This window comes from Macrotis lagotis, chromosome 5 (genome assembly GCF_037893015.1).
Source record: "Macrotis lagotis isolate mMagLag1 chromosome 5, bilby.v1.9.chrom.fasta, whole genome shotgun sequence".
Lineage (NCBI taxonomy): Eukaryota > Metazoa > Chordata > Mammalia > Peramelemorphia > Peramelidae > Macrotis > Macrotis lagotis.
Genome location: NC_133662.1, coordinates 243,816,352 through 243,832,522, shown reverse-complemented (window position 1 = coordinate 243,832,522; position 16,171 = coordinate 243,816,352). Strand labels below are relative to the sequence as shown.

Below are 16,171 nucleotides of genomic sequence, written 5' to 3'. Positions count from 1 at the left end.
CACTCAGAGCAACTCCCGGCCCCGCTCGTCCGGCCCCACCCCAGACTCTGGGATGCGGGTCCCTCCTGAGCCCTGCCCAAGCCCTTAGTTCTTTTCCCCACTCCCTCCAGTGGAGGGGGTCAGCTTTCCGGGCCGAAGCTGTGCTTCTCCATAGACGATCCGAGCTGGAAGGGAGTTTATAGGTCAGCGAATCCAAACCCTTCGTTTTTACAGCGGAGTGCACTGAAGGGGGGGAGGTGGGGTGGAGGGGGCCAAATGACTTGGCCAAGGTCACACACACGGAGGCTGGAACAGAACCTGCCTCTGAGGACTCCCAGGCTCCTTCTCCCACGGGCTTCACCGCACGTCCCGGCGTGCGCCCGCTTTCCTCAACCCACACCCCTTCTGTGCTCCTCTCCAGTCCCTTCTCTTGGCTTTAGGGAGAAAGCCATGCGATTCGTGGCGCCACGTTAACAGCGGCGTGGTCTTATCACCGCACCCCGCCCCAGGCAGGAGCGCCCCTCCTCCTGGCTCAGACGGGACCCGCTCCCCTCCCGCTCCTCCCCAGGACCTTCGCGGAGGGCTGGGTCGTTCAGCCCGAGCGATCTCCACCCTTTGGTCCATTGACGAGGCTCTCCAGGCTGGGGCTAGAGTGTGTCAGTGTGGATGGGGGGAGGAGAAAGAAAAGACCTGCACCTGCTGCCTTCCACCTAAGGGACCACCTCGGAGGCAATCCTTCCCCTCCCCCCCCAGGGAGTGAAGAGAAAGGAGGGAGCGGAGGAGCTAGGGACCCTGGCGGGGTCAGTCCCGGGCTGAGCTTCCTGAAGGATGGGGGGAACAGGAGGGCGCAGGACTTGGACGAGAAGGGGGTGAGGGGCAGGAGGAGGGGTTGGTTTTCCTCTCCCTCCCGTGCCCATCCCCCCCACTGCCTGCGGAATGTGCCATTCACCGTTCCCGGCCCCTTTCTCCCCGTGACCTCCAAAACGGAGGGACCGGCTTCTGGAGGCTGTGCCAGCCTGCCGCCTTGGAAGTCCCTGGGGAGGAGGGGCGAAGGGTCAGCGACGGGCCAGAGCAGGCAGAGGGCAGCGTCAGGGTCAAGGCTAGTGGAGGGAGAGCGGGGTGGCTGGCGGGGGGGGGGCAAGCCCCCGGGGCCCGGCCCGGCTAGCGGAGCGGGTGGCCCCGGAACACCTCGGGAGGCGCCCGAGCGGCTGAGCGCAGCTGTCCGGGGAATAAGACGGCGCTTGGGCATCGCGAGCAGAGCGCACTTTCATAAATTTTGTATGGGAGGCGCTCGGTGAGCGGGGGCGGGGAGCGGAGAGGAGAAGGCGGGAGGGGAGGGAGGGAGGGAGAGAAAGGAGGGGAGCGAAGGCGAGGTGGGGGAGGCGGGGGGAGGAAGGGAGGCGCCCCGTTCCGCGGCTCTTCCGTGTCCTGCAAACGCTCGGCCGGCGCTCTCCTGCCAGCAGCGCGCTCCGGGCCAAGCGCCCATTTGCAGCAGCAGCCCGAGGGGGCGGGGAGGGAGGGGGCCGTGGCCCAGAGACCGGGGGGGGGGGGCGGCTTCTCCCCTCAAAACCGCCGCCAAAGTGCTCCAGCCGGCAGAGGCGCGCGGGTGAGCCAGCGAGCCAGAGCGAGCCTGAGCGAGCCAGAGAGAACCTGAGAGAGCCAGAGGACGCCGCCGCCGGCTCCTGGACAGGAGAAGCTCCCGGACAGCTCCTCCGGGCCGGGCAGGGCAGGGCCGGGCAGGGCCGGGCAGGGCCGGGCTGCCGCAGCTCTCGGCCACCCGGCGCCTCTCCCCTCGGCGGCAGAAGCGGCGGCGCGGGGCTGGCACTCAGGATGCCCCTGCGGAGCCGGGGCGCTGGGCAGGAGCAGGTCGCCGGGGCGCCCCCCGCTCCGCGCCCTCGGATTAGCTACAGCTCACACCCAGGGATCTGAAGCTGGACCCCGCGTGGGACCGCCCCGTCTCCGGCCTCTGACAGAGCGGCGGCCCCGCGGCCAAGATGCTCGCCAAAGGTGAGCTGGAGCCGCGGGGGGAACTTGGGCACCGGCGCCCGCCGGAATGGGCACGCTGCGGGCGGGCGCCGGGGAGGGGACCGCGGGGAGGGCCCCACAGCTAGCCGGGATCTGGGAGTCTGGGGGCACCCGGGAGGGGGGCTTGCTGCCCGAATCGGGCCAGGAGCCGGACTCCTTCGGGGAGGCGCTGAGAGCTTGGCGTGCCCGCAAAGTTCTGCCCTTGCAGCCTGGGGGGGGGGGGCGGCGTCTCCTGATGGGGCGCCGCAGCCGCTCCCCTAGGCGGAGGGGCTCGGACCCTGGCGCGGGCGCGGCAGCTCGCGGATGATCGCCCCCTCCCCCGCCGATCGCCCGGGCTCCCGCCTCCCCCCCGCACCCCATCCGACTTCATTTCCCGGGGGCCGCGAGCCCCCGCTTGGGGGCACGAGGGGAGCGGCTGCGCTGCCCGCCGGGGCCCCCAAACTTCGCCCCGAGGCCGGGGCAGGGCCGGGGCGTGGCGCCGCTGGGAGCGGAGCGCGCGGACGCCGGGCCGGGAGGGCGGCCGGGAGGGCGGCCGGGAGCGGGCCGGGAGCGGGCCGGGGAGGCGGCCGGGAGCGGGCCGGGGAGGCGGCCGGGAGCGGGCCGGGAGCGGGCCGGGGAGGCGGCCGGGAGCGGGCCGGGGAGGCGGCCGGGAGAGGGCCGGGAGCGGGCCGGGAGCGGGCCGGGAGCGGGCCGGGGAGGCGGCCGGGGCCCGGGCAGCGGCTTCGGGAGCCCGGAGAGGCGCGGCAAACTTGGCGCCGCTTCTGGGGAAGTCCCACCGCGCCCCCACGTGGCTCCGGCGCTCCCGGGCGGCCGTCACGCGGGAGCGGGGCGCTGTCCCCCGGGCCTCCGGGGCCGGGGCCGGCCACCCCGCCGCGCGCACCGAGGAGCCATCGGGCCCGGGGTGCCGGGCAGCCAGCCTCGGCTCCCCTGTCCTCGGCAGCGTCCCCGCACCCCTCCCGCAAGCCGGCGGGCCCAGGCGCCCGCCGGATCCACCCCGGCTCCGCTGGGACAAAGGCTGAGTCGGGAGGCTCAGGTAGCGAGCGAGGGGCCTGATCCCTGAGCTCGCAGGATCCTGCCTTAATCCGCCCTTGTTTCCATGGCAACAGACTGTGATGTCGTAAGCATAGGATTGTGACCTCACAGCAGGATCAGGAAGGAGAACTGTGGTTGGGGGAAGAGGCCCTGGGATGCGGGGATGGGCGCAGGTGGGGGGGCGAGGTTGGTCCTACTCGGGCTCTGTGTGCGTGTGTGTGCATGTGTGTGTGTGTGTGTGTGTGTGTGTGTGCGCGCGGGGGGGGCAGCTCAAGGCCAGGTTGGGGAATCTGAAGGCTCTTTTTCGTGGCCTTTGCCTGTCTCTGGGCCACTAGGGGGTTCAAAGGAATTGTCTTGGTTCTCCAGAATAGGAGCCAAACTTCTCCGTTACTTTGTCTAGCTCCCTGCTTTTGTCCTCCACGTGAGTCAGGGATTACCAACAGCCCGGGAGGCGCCGCTTAAGCGTTGAGCTTTGAGTAGTCCCGGCTCCCTGGGCCTGGCTCTATCCCCTTGTCCCAGAGTTCCCTTCTGTTCTCTCCGTTCTCTCCAGGATGGCTGGTCGTGGCTCCCAGATCAGATTGTGGAAACAGAATGTTTCAGCCTAACCATGACTGGAACGTATGCAGTCCTTGGAGGTTTCCTCTATAACTTCTCCCCAAACCTGCGAGGGTTGGGAAGGCGAATGTTACTGGTTCCATTTTGCAGATGAGGAAACTGAGGCCAGGAGAGGCTGAGGGACTTGTCTAGCAAGTAGCAGAACCAGAACCTTTTCCCTTGGACATTCTTTCTAACAGATTATGCACAAAGACAGACTCATGACCAGAAGGCTGGGACTGCAGCAGGCAAAATAGAAGAGATCCTTTCGGTTTCCCTTCCCAGAGATTTCCATGCCTAGATCTGTAGGTTTCTGGTGGCAGCAGTGGTAGAGATGAATTGACAGATATCACTTCTTTTCAGTTATGGGTCTTTTGACAGCTTACAGTTAAAAATGAACCATTGAAAACAGCCCCCATGCTATATTTATAAGGCTTAGGTGTATAAAGATAAATCATATACTCCCTTGTATTTTCTTGTATCTCTCCTCTCCAGGCAAGACAGAAGCCTGGCTCCCGACTGGGAACCAGTCCCTTCTGGAAGCCTCTCCTTGGGGAGGGCCACGCCTGCACCTCTCAGGAACTGGTTGCTAAAGGTTAGGCAGTCACATGTGCCTGGGACTGCCTATTTTTTTCTTCTTTGCATACCTTGATTTGGAGTATGGTCCATAGATACCTGTGGTCACTTGAGAGGTTTCCATTTGGCTCACCATGGGAATAACAATAGAGATGCTGCTACTACCTTTTTTGTTTTGACTAGGCAATTGGGATTGAGTGACTTGCCCAGGGTCCCACAATTAGAAAGTGTTGTGTCTGAGGTCTGATTGGAACCGTACTCTTAACTACTATACTACCTAGCTTCTCTTACTACTGCTGCTGCTGCTGCTGCTGCTACTACTACTACTATTACTACTATTAATAATTTATGCTATATGTCTCTTTAAAGATTACAAATGGCACTTCAGTAACAACTGAGGAATGTAGGTAGTCTTAGGATGAATATCCTCATTCTATTAATGAGAAAACAGAGATTCAGAAGGCAATGGTCTTGGAATTTGGGACTTGAACTCAGGTCTTCTGATGCCAAAGTGAACTCTCTTCTCACTCTAAAAATAGAAAAGAGAGGGGTGGTATAGTGAATAGAGTACTGGCCCTGGAATCAGGAAGACCTGTGTTCAGATGTGGTCTCAGGTCCTTGATACTTAGCTATGTGACTTTGGGCAAGTTATTTAATCCCATTGCCCTGCAAAAGTCAAAAGAAAAAGCAAATGGAGGCAAAGCCCATGAATTAGGTTGCAGTCCTTCATGTCACATTATTGTTGTAATAGGTATAATTTTTGCCCAAATTTCTTTCTCCATCTTCTAATTAGAGGACTTGGCCTTTCAGAATCCAGCCCAGATGGAATGGATCCTGGATGAAATGGGTGGATCCTGGCTCCCCCTCCCCTCCCCCTCCCCTGGTCAGAAACTATGGGTCAAAATAAGGGGAGGACACCATCAGAACATCTTGCTTTCCAGATATGAGTGGATGTTTTAGGAGAGACCAAGCCAAAAGGACCTGAGTGGACATCATCAAAGTGATAAGACACCTTACTGATCCTTAACAAGTCTCCCGAAAGCAAAAAACCCTGCTATTAAAGAAAGTACAATAGACTTGGAATGAGAAGAACTGGTTTAAGTCCTGGCTTCTTCTCCCTACTAGCCATGTGACCTTATGTTAGATAGATAGTTTTACTAATCAGCTTCAATTTTCTCATCCTTAAAATGGGAATAATGATATTCACATATATCATCGTTGGTGGTTGTGTCAAATTTGAGACTGTAACCAAAATCCTTTGTAACCCTACACAAAGGATTTATGATTTATAGTTTGGGGACTCTCCAGAGTCCCCACCTCCCTATAATGATGATGATGTCATTTGGGGAGGATGGGTCAGGATTTGTTATTTCATTTGTATGGGAGACTCCCAATAGGAAAACTCCCTCTAAGGATACCAAATGGATATGTTTTCAGAGACTTAGTTGAGCATGGAAAGTTGGACACCTAATCATTGTCCTTTATTCTCAAAGAAGACCACAACATCAGGGAGGCCATATCAAGCACATGAACTGGATTTGAATGGGGGGGGGCTGTGCTTAGTCACCAGCCTCACTTTCTCCTCCAGAGCCATCTGGGTCCAGTGACCAGAAATGAATCAGGAGGATTGGAGATGGTCCTGGATGTGAATCAATCAGGGTGAAGTGACTTGTTCAAGGTCACAGCTAGTAAGTGCTAAGTGTCTGAGGCTGGATTCAAACTCCCTACCTCCTGATTCCAAGGCCAGTACTCTCTCCACTGAGCCATCTAGCTGCCCTCCAAAGACATCTAGTCAATAGGTGTCAGAAGCAATCCTCAACCTAAATCTTTATGACTTCAAAGCCAGCAATTTCCTAGCAATATAACCTTTGTCAGTGACCTGATCTTTATGTATTGAAATGAGTGAATTTGAAACTAGATAGCTATAAAGATAGGTTTACAACAGAAGATAAAAAAAGTAAAGAAATCTTGCCCAAGGCCTACAGAGATCGAGTGTTTTGCCCATAGTCAGTCCATTAATATCAGAGCAAGATCTTTCTGAGTCTAGCACAGAACTATTCATCACACCACATTGCCTCTCCTTGTAATCAGAGAGTACTGTTCCAATGGGAGATGCCATTATTGTTAGCCAATCCAAGGCTGGCACTGGACAAATGTGCTTTAGAAGAGTTTGGGGAGCATGGGGGGCAGGGAGGGCAGCGCAGACAACCTTGAAACCCAATGGAGAATCCAGAAACCTTCCCATAATGGAAGGGCTCCCACTGAGGAAGCTTGCTCTGACCAGGGAATGGCCTGTTTTCCTCCAGAAGGAAAGTGGAAAGACAAGTAGTCCCTTGGTTATTTGGGGATGGTGGCTGCCAGGGGGGCCTTGGGCTGGCAGTCTTATCTCTTTGATCTCCACATCACTGAAGCTCAGCTTAACAGTCCAAACAAGCCTGTGGTGCCAGTGGTTTAGCATTTCCAATTGGGGGAAAGATAGATTCCCCCACCCCCACCCTCAAGGTGGACCAGGCCCCAGAACAGCCCCTACAGTCAGAAGGCAGAAGCAGCCCAACATCCCAGGCGGGTTAGAGCTGCTGACAATGCTGGGCTGCTCCCAGCCGCAGCTGCCCTGGTTTCCATCCTCTGGCTTAGCCTAGCAGTGCTGGGGATATAAAAAGCAATGATCTGGTCAAAGATGAGAAGAATGGAGAGGCGAAGACAGAGAAGTCACCCAGCAACCTTCAGGAAGGAAGGATGGGATGTTTCAGGGTTTCATGCCACCAAAGGGAGCCTGTTTAAAGTCAGGATCTATGGATTTCATTTTTAGAGCTTGGGAAAAACAGAATGCAAATCAACAGCCTCTGGGCTCGTTTAGAGCCTTTCCCTAAAGTTTTTTGTCTTGTTAAGCAAGGAAATAGAGTGCCAAATAGGCTTTGTTAAGTGGTAGCCTAATTAATAATTTAAAATCTTGTAGCTGTCTTTCATTAGGATTTATCTGTCCACCAACCACAAAATCAGTCAAACACACTCATTTATAAGTTAATGCCATCTCTGAATAATTCAGTGAGCAGCTAGATTAAGGCCTGCCATCCTGCAAGATGCCTTGGTTTCCATAGCCAGATGGTCTGAGATGGCAGCTCAAATGGACCCCCCATCCTTTGGGGATGAAGGAGCCAGTGAGCCTTGGGACTGTCAAACAGTTGGTGGGGCCTGAGTCTCCAGAGAATCTCTAGGCAGGCCAAGAGGGAGCATGCACTATCAATCAAGCATTAATTAAATGCCTATGTGTGCTGGGAGCCATCCTGGTCTCTCTCCTTGGGTTGACCATGACTGGAAACCCTTAAAAATGAAAGACAAGCCAGAGAGAGGAAAGGGAAGAGGTTGGGAGGGGAGCTTCCATGAGTCTCCAAAGAGCTGGTTCTCTTTGGTGCAGGGACGCCGGGCTCATAAGACCGGAGCTATAGAACTGAACACTCCTTGGAGAGGAGAGAAATGAAGATTCTCCAGGGAATCAGTGGCTTCCTTGGAGGGATTGAGCACCTGAAGATTTCAGTCCAATCTTATTTGGAGGGGAAGGGCTTAATTCAATCCCTTTCCTCCTCTGAGGTATCATTCGATAATGGAGTCTTGGCAGTTCCCAGAAGAGGTTTCAGCCCTCTGACTGGGTTGGTTCTGGGTCATTCTGGGGTCTCAGCAGGGCTGTGTTCCATAAAGAAAACTGAAAAGAGGGATTGGAAAGAAGGAGCTGAAAATCCTGCCGGAGAGGGAAAGAAGAAGGGGTGCTGCATAAGGGGAAATCTATGATGTATGAATGTTTTCTCTAGTGGCCTGAATAAAAGAATGGTTGTGAAGGCTTGTAGGCAAGCATTCCCCTTGTGGATTGTATGTGTGTGTGTGTGTGTGTTAGTGTGCACACACACATACTCATCTATATGGATCCTTTAGAATTGGAAGGGACCTTGGAGACCATCTTCTAGCTCAACCCCTCATTTTACAGATGAAAAAACTGAGATCCAAGGAGATGCAGGGACTTGGATTATAACTCTAGATTTAGAGGGGACCTCAGAAGTCCTCTAACCCATCCTCTGCATTAAATAAGGGCAAAAACTGAGCTCTTAAGTGATTTACCCACAATTTCATACAATGTAAAAGGAAGTACTTGTAATAATAATAATAATAGTAATGAGTATTTCCATATTGTTTTTAGGCTTGCAAAGCCTAAGTATTGCAAAGCAATAAGTATTTTCTATTTTGGTCCTCACAACAAAACTGGGAGGTAGGCTGCTTTTATTATCCATATTTTACAATTGAGGAAACTGAGGCTGAGAAAGGGGTAGGTGACAACAATGGAAAGTGTCTGAGGGAGAATTTGAACTCGGGTCTTCCTTAAGTTCAGTCTCAATTCAGTTGCCTCACCCAGGTCTTCCTAGCTCCAGGCCCAGCAACTCTCCACTATACCATCCAGAGGCTGGATTTTTTCAAGATTTGCCTATAATAGTGTCTTCCTTTAAAATTCTCCTCCAAGGTGTAAAAGTGCTATTCTGTCTCTTTGAAGGTGATGCCCAAGGTCTGGCAGGCTCTTAAAAGGCTTCAAGGATGGGCCCAGTGATGCCATAAGATTGCCCACATCCAAGAGCTAACCTTGCTAAGCCTGTGAGCAGAAAACTGGCTGCCAGGACCTGACTTTCTTCTAAGTCATCTAAGCAAGGCCTGAGGGACTGTGGTCTGCCCTAATGGAGAGGTTGCCCTGTGCTCTGATCCCCCCAATCCTAGGAATGTTGAAGAAGCAGGAGGCCCTGCCTGCACAGGAGGGCAAGCCCTCTGGCACAATGTCCCTGTGACATAGCAGAAGTCTGGGTCTCAGATTTTATGTACCAACCCAGATCGGATTTCACTGAGCGAAGAAACCCTGGTCATGTAGCCAGGGTGAGAGAGCAAAATCCAACAAAGAAATGAAATGAAAATGTAAAGGATTGCCAATAGATGCTTTCAGTGGATTAAGGGGGTGAGCTCACTGTCCAGTGCTGGCTGTTGCCGTAGGATAGGGAAGGGGTGGGTAGCCAGAGATGAAGAGGGTCTGGAGCTCTTGAACCCTGCTCTGGAGATGCTGACAGAGGAGCTCTGATCATCCATTAGCAGGAGTTGGACCCTGAGGCTCAAGATGGAGGACTATAGGAATTACCTGCTGTCCAGAAAGTTGTGGAATGTACAGGAAGGTGAAAGCTTCCAGGACGAAGACAGAAAGGAAGGAAAGGGTTTTGGAGTATCAGCTTGGGTTCCCATCCCTGCCACAGGCCCAGTTAAGGTTAAAGTAAGAGAAAGGGAACAGAGACTCCTGGGAAGCCAGGACAGGCCTTGATGGAGAGAAGCCAGGAATGTCCATTTGCTAAGGAGAGAAGCCTGGATTGCTCTACTGGGAAATGAGGACTCACGTGGTCTGAGAAGGTGCAGGTGGAGGGAGGGGGGAAGGAGCAGGTGGGCCTTTCAGTGTCATGCCAGGGGAGCAGGGAAGAAGGGGGACAAAAGGCAAAGGGGGCTGCTGGCAGTGAGACATCTCCTGCCAGGGCAAGGCACCAGCTTGAAGGGTTTCCAGAATCAGGAGGCAGATGGGCCTTTATTCAGGCCCCAGGATGCCCAAGGATCAGCCAGCTTTGAGTCCCCAACTGTCCTGGGCATGCTGGAGGGTGACTCTTGGATCCTTTGGGTTCAGAAATCCCAGGAGTGACAAGTGTCTGTTCTACTCTACTGATGGGGGTGGGTACAGCCAGGGGGGATTGGACAAGATCTCCAGGCAACATCTCTGAGCTGGAACCTCCATGGCAACCAGGGCCAGGTCACCGTTCTCTATTTTAGCCCAGTCGCAGATCCATGCCTCCCCTCGCCATCTCTGAACCTCACTGTTGCCATTCCCAGTTTTCTAAAGCAGATAAATACCCAGGAAAGAATTATCGGGGATAATAAAGCAATCAAGACAGGGTGGGAGGAGCAGAACCATTCTCAGCTCCATTGCTGAGAGCTAGCGATGTTTGCCTGCGTCTACCTCTCCCCTCCTGCCAATCTGTCTTGTTAAAATGACATTTGACAGTTAATGAGTCCTGAATTGTTTGTATCCTTCCTCCTTTCCTCTCTTCCTCTCTCCCTTCCCTCTCTTCTTCCTTTTCTTCCTTCCTTCCCCCATTCAGTCCTCCTTTCCTCTCTTCTCTTTTTTTCTCCTCCCTCTTTTCCTTACTTTCCCCTCCCTCCCTCCTTTTCTCCTCCTTCCCTTTACTCTCCCTCCTTCCTTTCTTCCTCCTTTCTCCCTCCCTTCCTTTCCCCTCCCTCCCTCCTTTTCTCCTCCCTTTCTCCGTCCCCTCCCTCCTTTTCTTCTCCCCATTTCCTCTCTCATTCTTTCCTTCCTTCCTTCATCCCTCCTTCCCCTCCCTCTGTTCTTTCCTCTTTCCTCCCTCCCTCCTCCCTTCCTTCCATCTCCCTCCTTTCTTTTATCCTCCCTCCCTTCTTTTCCTCCCCTCCCTCCTTTCCTCTTCTATACCCTCCTGCCTTCCTTCATTCCACCTTCTCTCCTTCCCTTTTCCCTCCCTTGCTTTCTTTCCCTTCCCTCCTTCCTTCCTCCCTCCTTCCCTTCCCCTCCCATCTTTCCTTTTCTATCCCTTCCTTCCTTTTTTCTCTCTCCCATCTTCCCTCCTTTCTTCCCTCCTCCTTCCTTCCCTCCTCCTTCCTTTCTTCATTCTTCCTTCCCCCTTCTTTCCTCTTCCACCCTTTCCTTCCTTCCTTCCTTCCTTTCTCCCACCTTTTCTCCCTCTCTCCTTCCTTTCCTCTCTCCCTTCCTCCCATCTTCTCTCCCACCTTTCTTCCCTCCTTCCTTCCTTCCCTCCTTTTCTCTTCTATTCCTTCCTTCCTTCCAATCTGCCCTCTCCCCTCTCTCCCCCTCCCTACTCCCTACTGGCCTTCCTTCCACAAGCATTTGTGAAATGCTTACCAGGTGGGGTCAGGTGCTGGGGTGCTTGGCTTCTCTCCCCTTTGCTATTCAGGATCAGTTACCCCCACCCCCACCCCAGTGTAAAAGCTGTGCTGGTGTCGGTTGCCATCTTTCAGGTCTTCTTCTTTTGCTATCATCTTTGTCTCTGGGTGCCCACCTTCCCAGTCTACTCTACCTTCTCCTCTTTATATTGGTGTGCTGTGGTTTGGGAGAGGCAGAGAGGCCTCTGCAGTCTCCTGCAGGAATGCTAATCTCTGAGGCCTCAAAGGGCAGGAGCTCTGAGTTAGTGCCCCTGTCTGTGTTTACTCTCCTGTCCTTGTCTAAAGGGGATTTTCTGCTAATGAGCACTTAGCTGCCCAGAAGCCAGTGACCTACCAGTGCTTGGCTTTGTGCTTGCTTGGGCCAGGGACAAAGAAAGGAAGTCCTATTTTTCTCATTCCCCTCTCCCTACTCTCTCCCCCCATTTCATTCCTCACTGGTATATTTTTAGGGCTCTTCACTTTCTCCAATGGCTTCCAGGCTCTACTGACAGGATGGAAGCCTTGGGAATAGGAGTCAGTGACCTTTACCCTTGGATGCCGGAGCATTCAGCTCAGGGTTCCACTGGCCTGGACCTGATGGGAGTCAGAGTCTGGCAAAAAGGGCATTGGCTCCCCACAGCAGAAGACCTGGGTTCAAATCCTACCTATCTTGGATGCTTATTCTCCATGTAGCCTTAGGCAAGCCTTTTTTCCCCCTCTAGGTCTGGGTTTCCTCTTTTGGTAAAACAAGAGGGATCTTGAGATGACTCCGGAAACCTCTTCTAGCCCTTATTCTAGATTTCTTCATCCCCCACTTCCATCCTCTAAAGTTACTTGATCCTCTCATATATACTGAGTACCAGGCCCTAATTTATTCATCAGCTCTGTGAGTTGTGCTGCAGCTTGGTGATTGCTAAAGCTAAGAAGGGAGCTGGACTTAGAATGCCAGCCAAAATATGGTTTAAAGGGGGCTGGTGTAGCCTTCATCCAGGAGGCTTCTGCCAAAAGTCTGCACATTCCTATTTCCTGAGTTGGTCATCATGCATTTGGGTGGCGCGGTCAGGGCTGAGTTGGTTTGTCCCATGCTTTAGATGGTTAAACTTCATGATGCCCTGTCCAAACTTTGAATGTCTCTCCAGCACAGTGCACTGCCTAGAGTAGTTGATGTAAGGATGTTTCTCAAGTAAATGATCTGCCCCCTCCCTGAAATGTTCTCCACCTGACTCTTTCTCATGAGGTCTGCCACTGCCTCCTATATAAGCTTTCCTCGCTGAGTTCTTTTTTTTTTTTTTTAGGTTTTTGCAAGGCAATGGAGTTAAGTGGCTTGCCCAAGGCCACACAGCTAGGTCATTATTAAGTGTCTGAGGCTGGATTTGAACTCAGGTACTCCCGAGTTTTCTATCCACTGTGTCACCTAGCCGCCCTTCCCTGACTTCTTCACTCCACTTCATATTGACTATCGATTTCTCTTTTATGACTTTTGGATTATGCTTGTCCATGATGTTTCCTCTCCATTGGAATCCAAGTTCTGTGAAAGCAAGGGCTATTGCAAACCCACCCTGACACACCTAGCAAGTGGGTAATAAATGTGGCTTAAATTATTGCATTGGGACCGACCAATTTTATCTTTTGGCGGAGGAAGTGGGGAGGGGAAGTATATCATTGCTGACCCCTACTAAAGAGCTTTATGAATGTTATCTCATTTGATTGTTACACCCTGGGAGGGAGGTTCTCTTATGATCTTCATTTTACAGTAGAGGAAAAAGAGGCGAGCAGAGATGAAGTGACTTACCCAGGGTCACACAGAAAGAAAAAAGGAAATAAGGTATGTCCCAGAAAGTGCAGAAGGATAGGATAGAACCATATGGGAAATATATATTTTGCCTCAGAAGAATTTCCTTTGTCTCTTGTTTAGGTTAAAATGTTTCTAATATAACAGATAAAATTTGGCTGGGGACAAGCTTGTGATTACTGTCTAATCACTCTGAGTGGTTTGGATAATAAACGACAAACAGCCCCTGCTAAGCTTATTCGGGAAAGTAACTGTGGAGTCTCTTGGGCTGGCATAGCAAGTGGGTTGGCACAAGACAATGTGTGTACATGGAGGCAGAAGCCTCCCTGGCATGCTGGCAATGGGCCTTTGGGAGAGGGGTGGTCACATGGACGCATTGGTCACCCATACCCTGTGTGCTCATAGTCTTGCCCCCTCCCCAAGTACTGGAAGCCCATTGGCAAGAGGTGAGATGTTTTTTCTGTGGGTGTGTTGGTGAGACACGCTGTGAGTGGGCACAAGGAGTGGGTGCTTTGGTGTGATCCATGCCACGTGTCTCAAGAAAAGCTTGCAGGTGTGGGGCATAGATTGCCCACACAGTGGGTGAGTTGCTGAGGCTCATGGCGTGGGAACTCATAGGACAAACCAACTCAGCCCTGAACCACCCCGCCCAAATGGATGATGACCAACTCAGGAAATAGGAACATGCAGACTTTTGGCAGAAGTCTCCTGGAGGAGGGTTATACCAGCCCCCTTCTTTGAATTATGGGATAGAAGTTTCTCTTTCTTACCCAAATCTTTGCAACAGATCTCTTGGTCTCTTCCAGTGTCTCTGTCTCAGCCTCATCACCATTGTGAGGAGGCCCTTACCTATGTTTATGTAGAGAGAGATTCATGGGGCCCTTGGGGGGGAAACTGGCAGTCTTCTGACTATCATTTATTCATAGGGATATTGGAAGATGAGGGGTTGGGGAGCTGAGGGGCTTCCATTAGTGAGAAGTGGACCAGGCGGGAAGCCTTGCTCTGCATTTGACATTTCCTGGGCTCCATTCTACAAGGAAGCTGCCTTTATATATATATATATATATATATATATATGGTTTTCTCTTTAATGTTCTATTCATGGGCTTGTCTGTGCAGTCCGGGCAGAGGAGCGAGGACGAGGCTGGGCTGGCTTGAAGGTTGAGCTGGGCTCCCTCTGGGTGGGGGGAGGGTGGCTGCAGGGGTCAGAGAGCTCAGCTGGGTAATTGGGTGGCAGATGTGTTGGATGTTTGGGCAGGAAGAGCCTAGAAAAGGAGGTAACTGCTTTTCAGATTGAGAGACCAGATTTTCTTTTTACCTCAATTTGTGATCGACCCTAAACCCATTTGCCCCATGGGTGTCGGCTTCCTCTTTTTTGTCTGCCCTCTGGGAGATGCTGCCAGCCAGACTGGGGGAGCAGCAAATCTGCCATCCTGACTTGGGGTCCCAGAGTAGAAGGGATGACTCCCCACAATGGGAGGAGGAGACTAGCATCCCCAAATTCATTTGCCTTCTGGAAGAAGTATGGCATAGTGAGAGAACTTGCAGGAGAAACCTAGGTAATGTTAGAACATCTAGATTCCAGAATCATTGTAACTCCTTTGATCATAGCATTAGGGCTAGAAAGTCCTTGCAGGCCATCTAATTCAACCCCTTTATGTGAATTTGTTCAAGGCCACCCAAGGAGTGAGAGGGCACAGATTCTAGACCCAGATTTTCAGCTAACCTTAGTGAGAACTTGGCCAAGTCATTTGCCACACTAGGCCTCAATTTCCTCATCTGGAATGGAGGTGGGAGTGGACTGGATGACCTCTAAAGATCCTTCAAGCTCTGGATCTGAGATCCCAGGACGTGGATAGTAACAGCCTGGGATAGTTATGACAGCCTAAGAATCAATCACCTGTCTACTCTAGCTGTAGGGTGCACTACATACAATCGATACTCAAATTGCTATATCTCATCCATGAAGATGAACTGTTAGAGAGGAGCTTTGAAGTGTTTCCCCAGTAGTGAGGAGGGATTTCACAGAGCCATCCCACCTCCTACAGCCCACCCCATCTCCCAATCCTGCAACCAACAGCCTACACTGGTGAGATGGTTGGTCAATAAATGGCCTAGTTATATTTTTATACCTAAGTACCCCTTAAGGAGAGAGAAGCAGTGTAACACTGGGGTCAGGGAATGGGGTGGAAGCCAGCTTCTAAGACAGGGTAATTTGTATTCAAATCTTGGCTTAGAAGCCTTTAGGATTCTACACTTATATGTGGATGGGTCTTTAGTCCCTCAAAACAGGGCCTTTATTATTTAGTCATATCGGATTCTTCAGATTTTTTCTTCAGGGTTTTCTTGGCAAAGATACTGGAGTGGTTTGCCATTTCTGTCTCTATTTCTGAGGAAACTGAGGCAACCAGAGTTAAGCGACTTCCCCATAGTCAGAAAGTATCTGAAGTCAGATTTGAACTCAGGAAGAGGAGGTTCCTCTATTCTAAGCCCCAGGGCTCTATCCATTGTTCCAGCTAGCTGCCCCCAAACAGGGTGCAACAGGGCTATGATTCTTTGATCAGGGATGATGCTGACATCAGGCAGGCTCCCATCTCTCCATGTTAAGACCCTCTCTGCAAGGCCCATCTCCTAGCCATGACAAGGGCAGATGTACTGACCTAGGATGCCAAACACGGTGATCACATTCGGTTTTGTGCAGGAGAGTCCAGCAGGCTCTGGGCTGGGAATAGAAGCAGTGGCCTCATTTGGAGTAAAAGTGTTTCATTTGGCAGAATTTTAGGAAACAGAATTCACACTATTGATTCCATGGCAAACGAAAACCTCCTTCTAGACATTTTGGGCTGCGGAGAACTGGGAATTTTTCTACAAGGCCCGACCTAACACTAGGAGATAAACTGCAGGGCAATGCTGAGCTCAGGTAGAACCTGCAGGAGCAAGATTCTCCTGTCTTGTCTTCTTCCCGACCAGTTGCTTTGAATTGCAGCCTTTCTTCTCCTGGAAGGAATTAGATTGTTCCCTAATCCTGTGGTTTAACCTGAATCTCTGAGCAGCAGGAGAGAAGCTTCATGTGGGGGCCTTATACGACCATCAGTTTAGAGCAGCAGGAGACTTTGGAGGTCTTCTGGCCCAGCCCCATTTGGTTTACAGCTGAGGAAACTGAGACCAAGAGAAGACTGAAGTCTAGCCAGCCAC

At 52.4% G+C, this 16,171-nt stretch overlaps 1 protein-coding gene across 6 annotated transcripts in view; it reads left to right on the top strand.

Moving 5' to 3' along the window:
* Window positions 1–1,560: 1,560 nt before the first annotated feature.
* Window positions 1,561–16,171, top strand: part of LOC141488818 (reticulon-4 receptor-like 1) — a 132,259-nt gene continuing 117,648 nt past the window's right edge. For 4 of the 6 annotated variants that reach the window (XR_012468796.1, XR_012468795.1, XR_012468794.1 and 1 more), the window contains exon 1: window positions 1,561–1,986. Coding sequence is in view for 1 of the 6 variants with exons in the window: in XM_074189196.1 (XP_074045297.1) it covers window positions 1,974–1,986 (13 nt within the window). In the remaining 5 variants the exon portion in view is untranslated. Of the gene's footprint in view, window positions 1,987–3,189; window positions 3,223–5,016; window positions 8,313–16,171 lie in introns of those variants that run through there. The other 2 variants (XR_012468797.1, XR_012468798.1) reach the window with 2 other exon arrangements.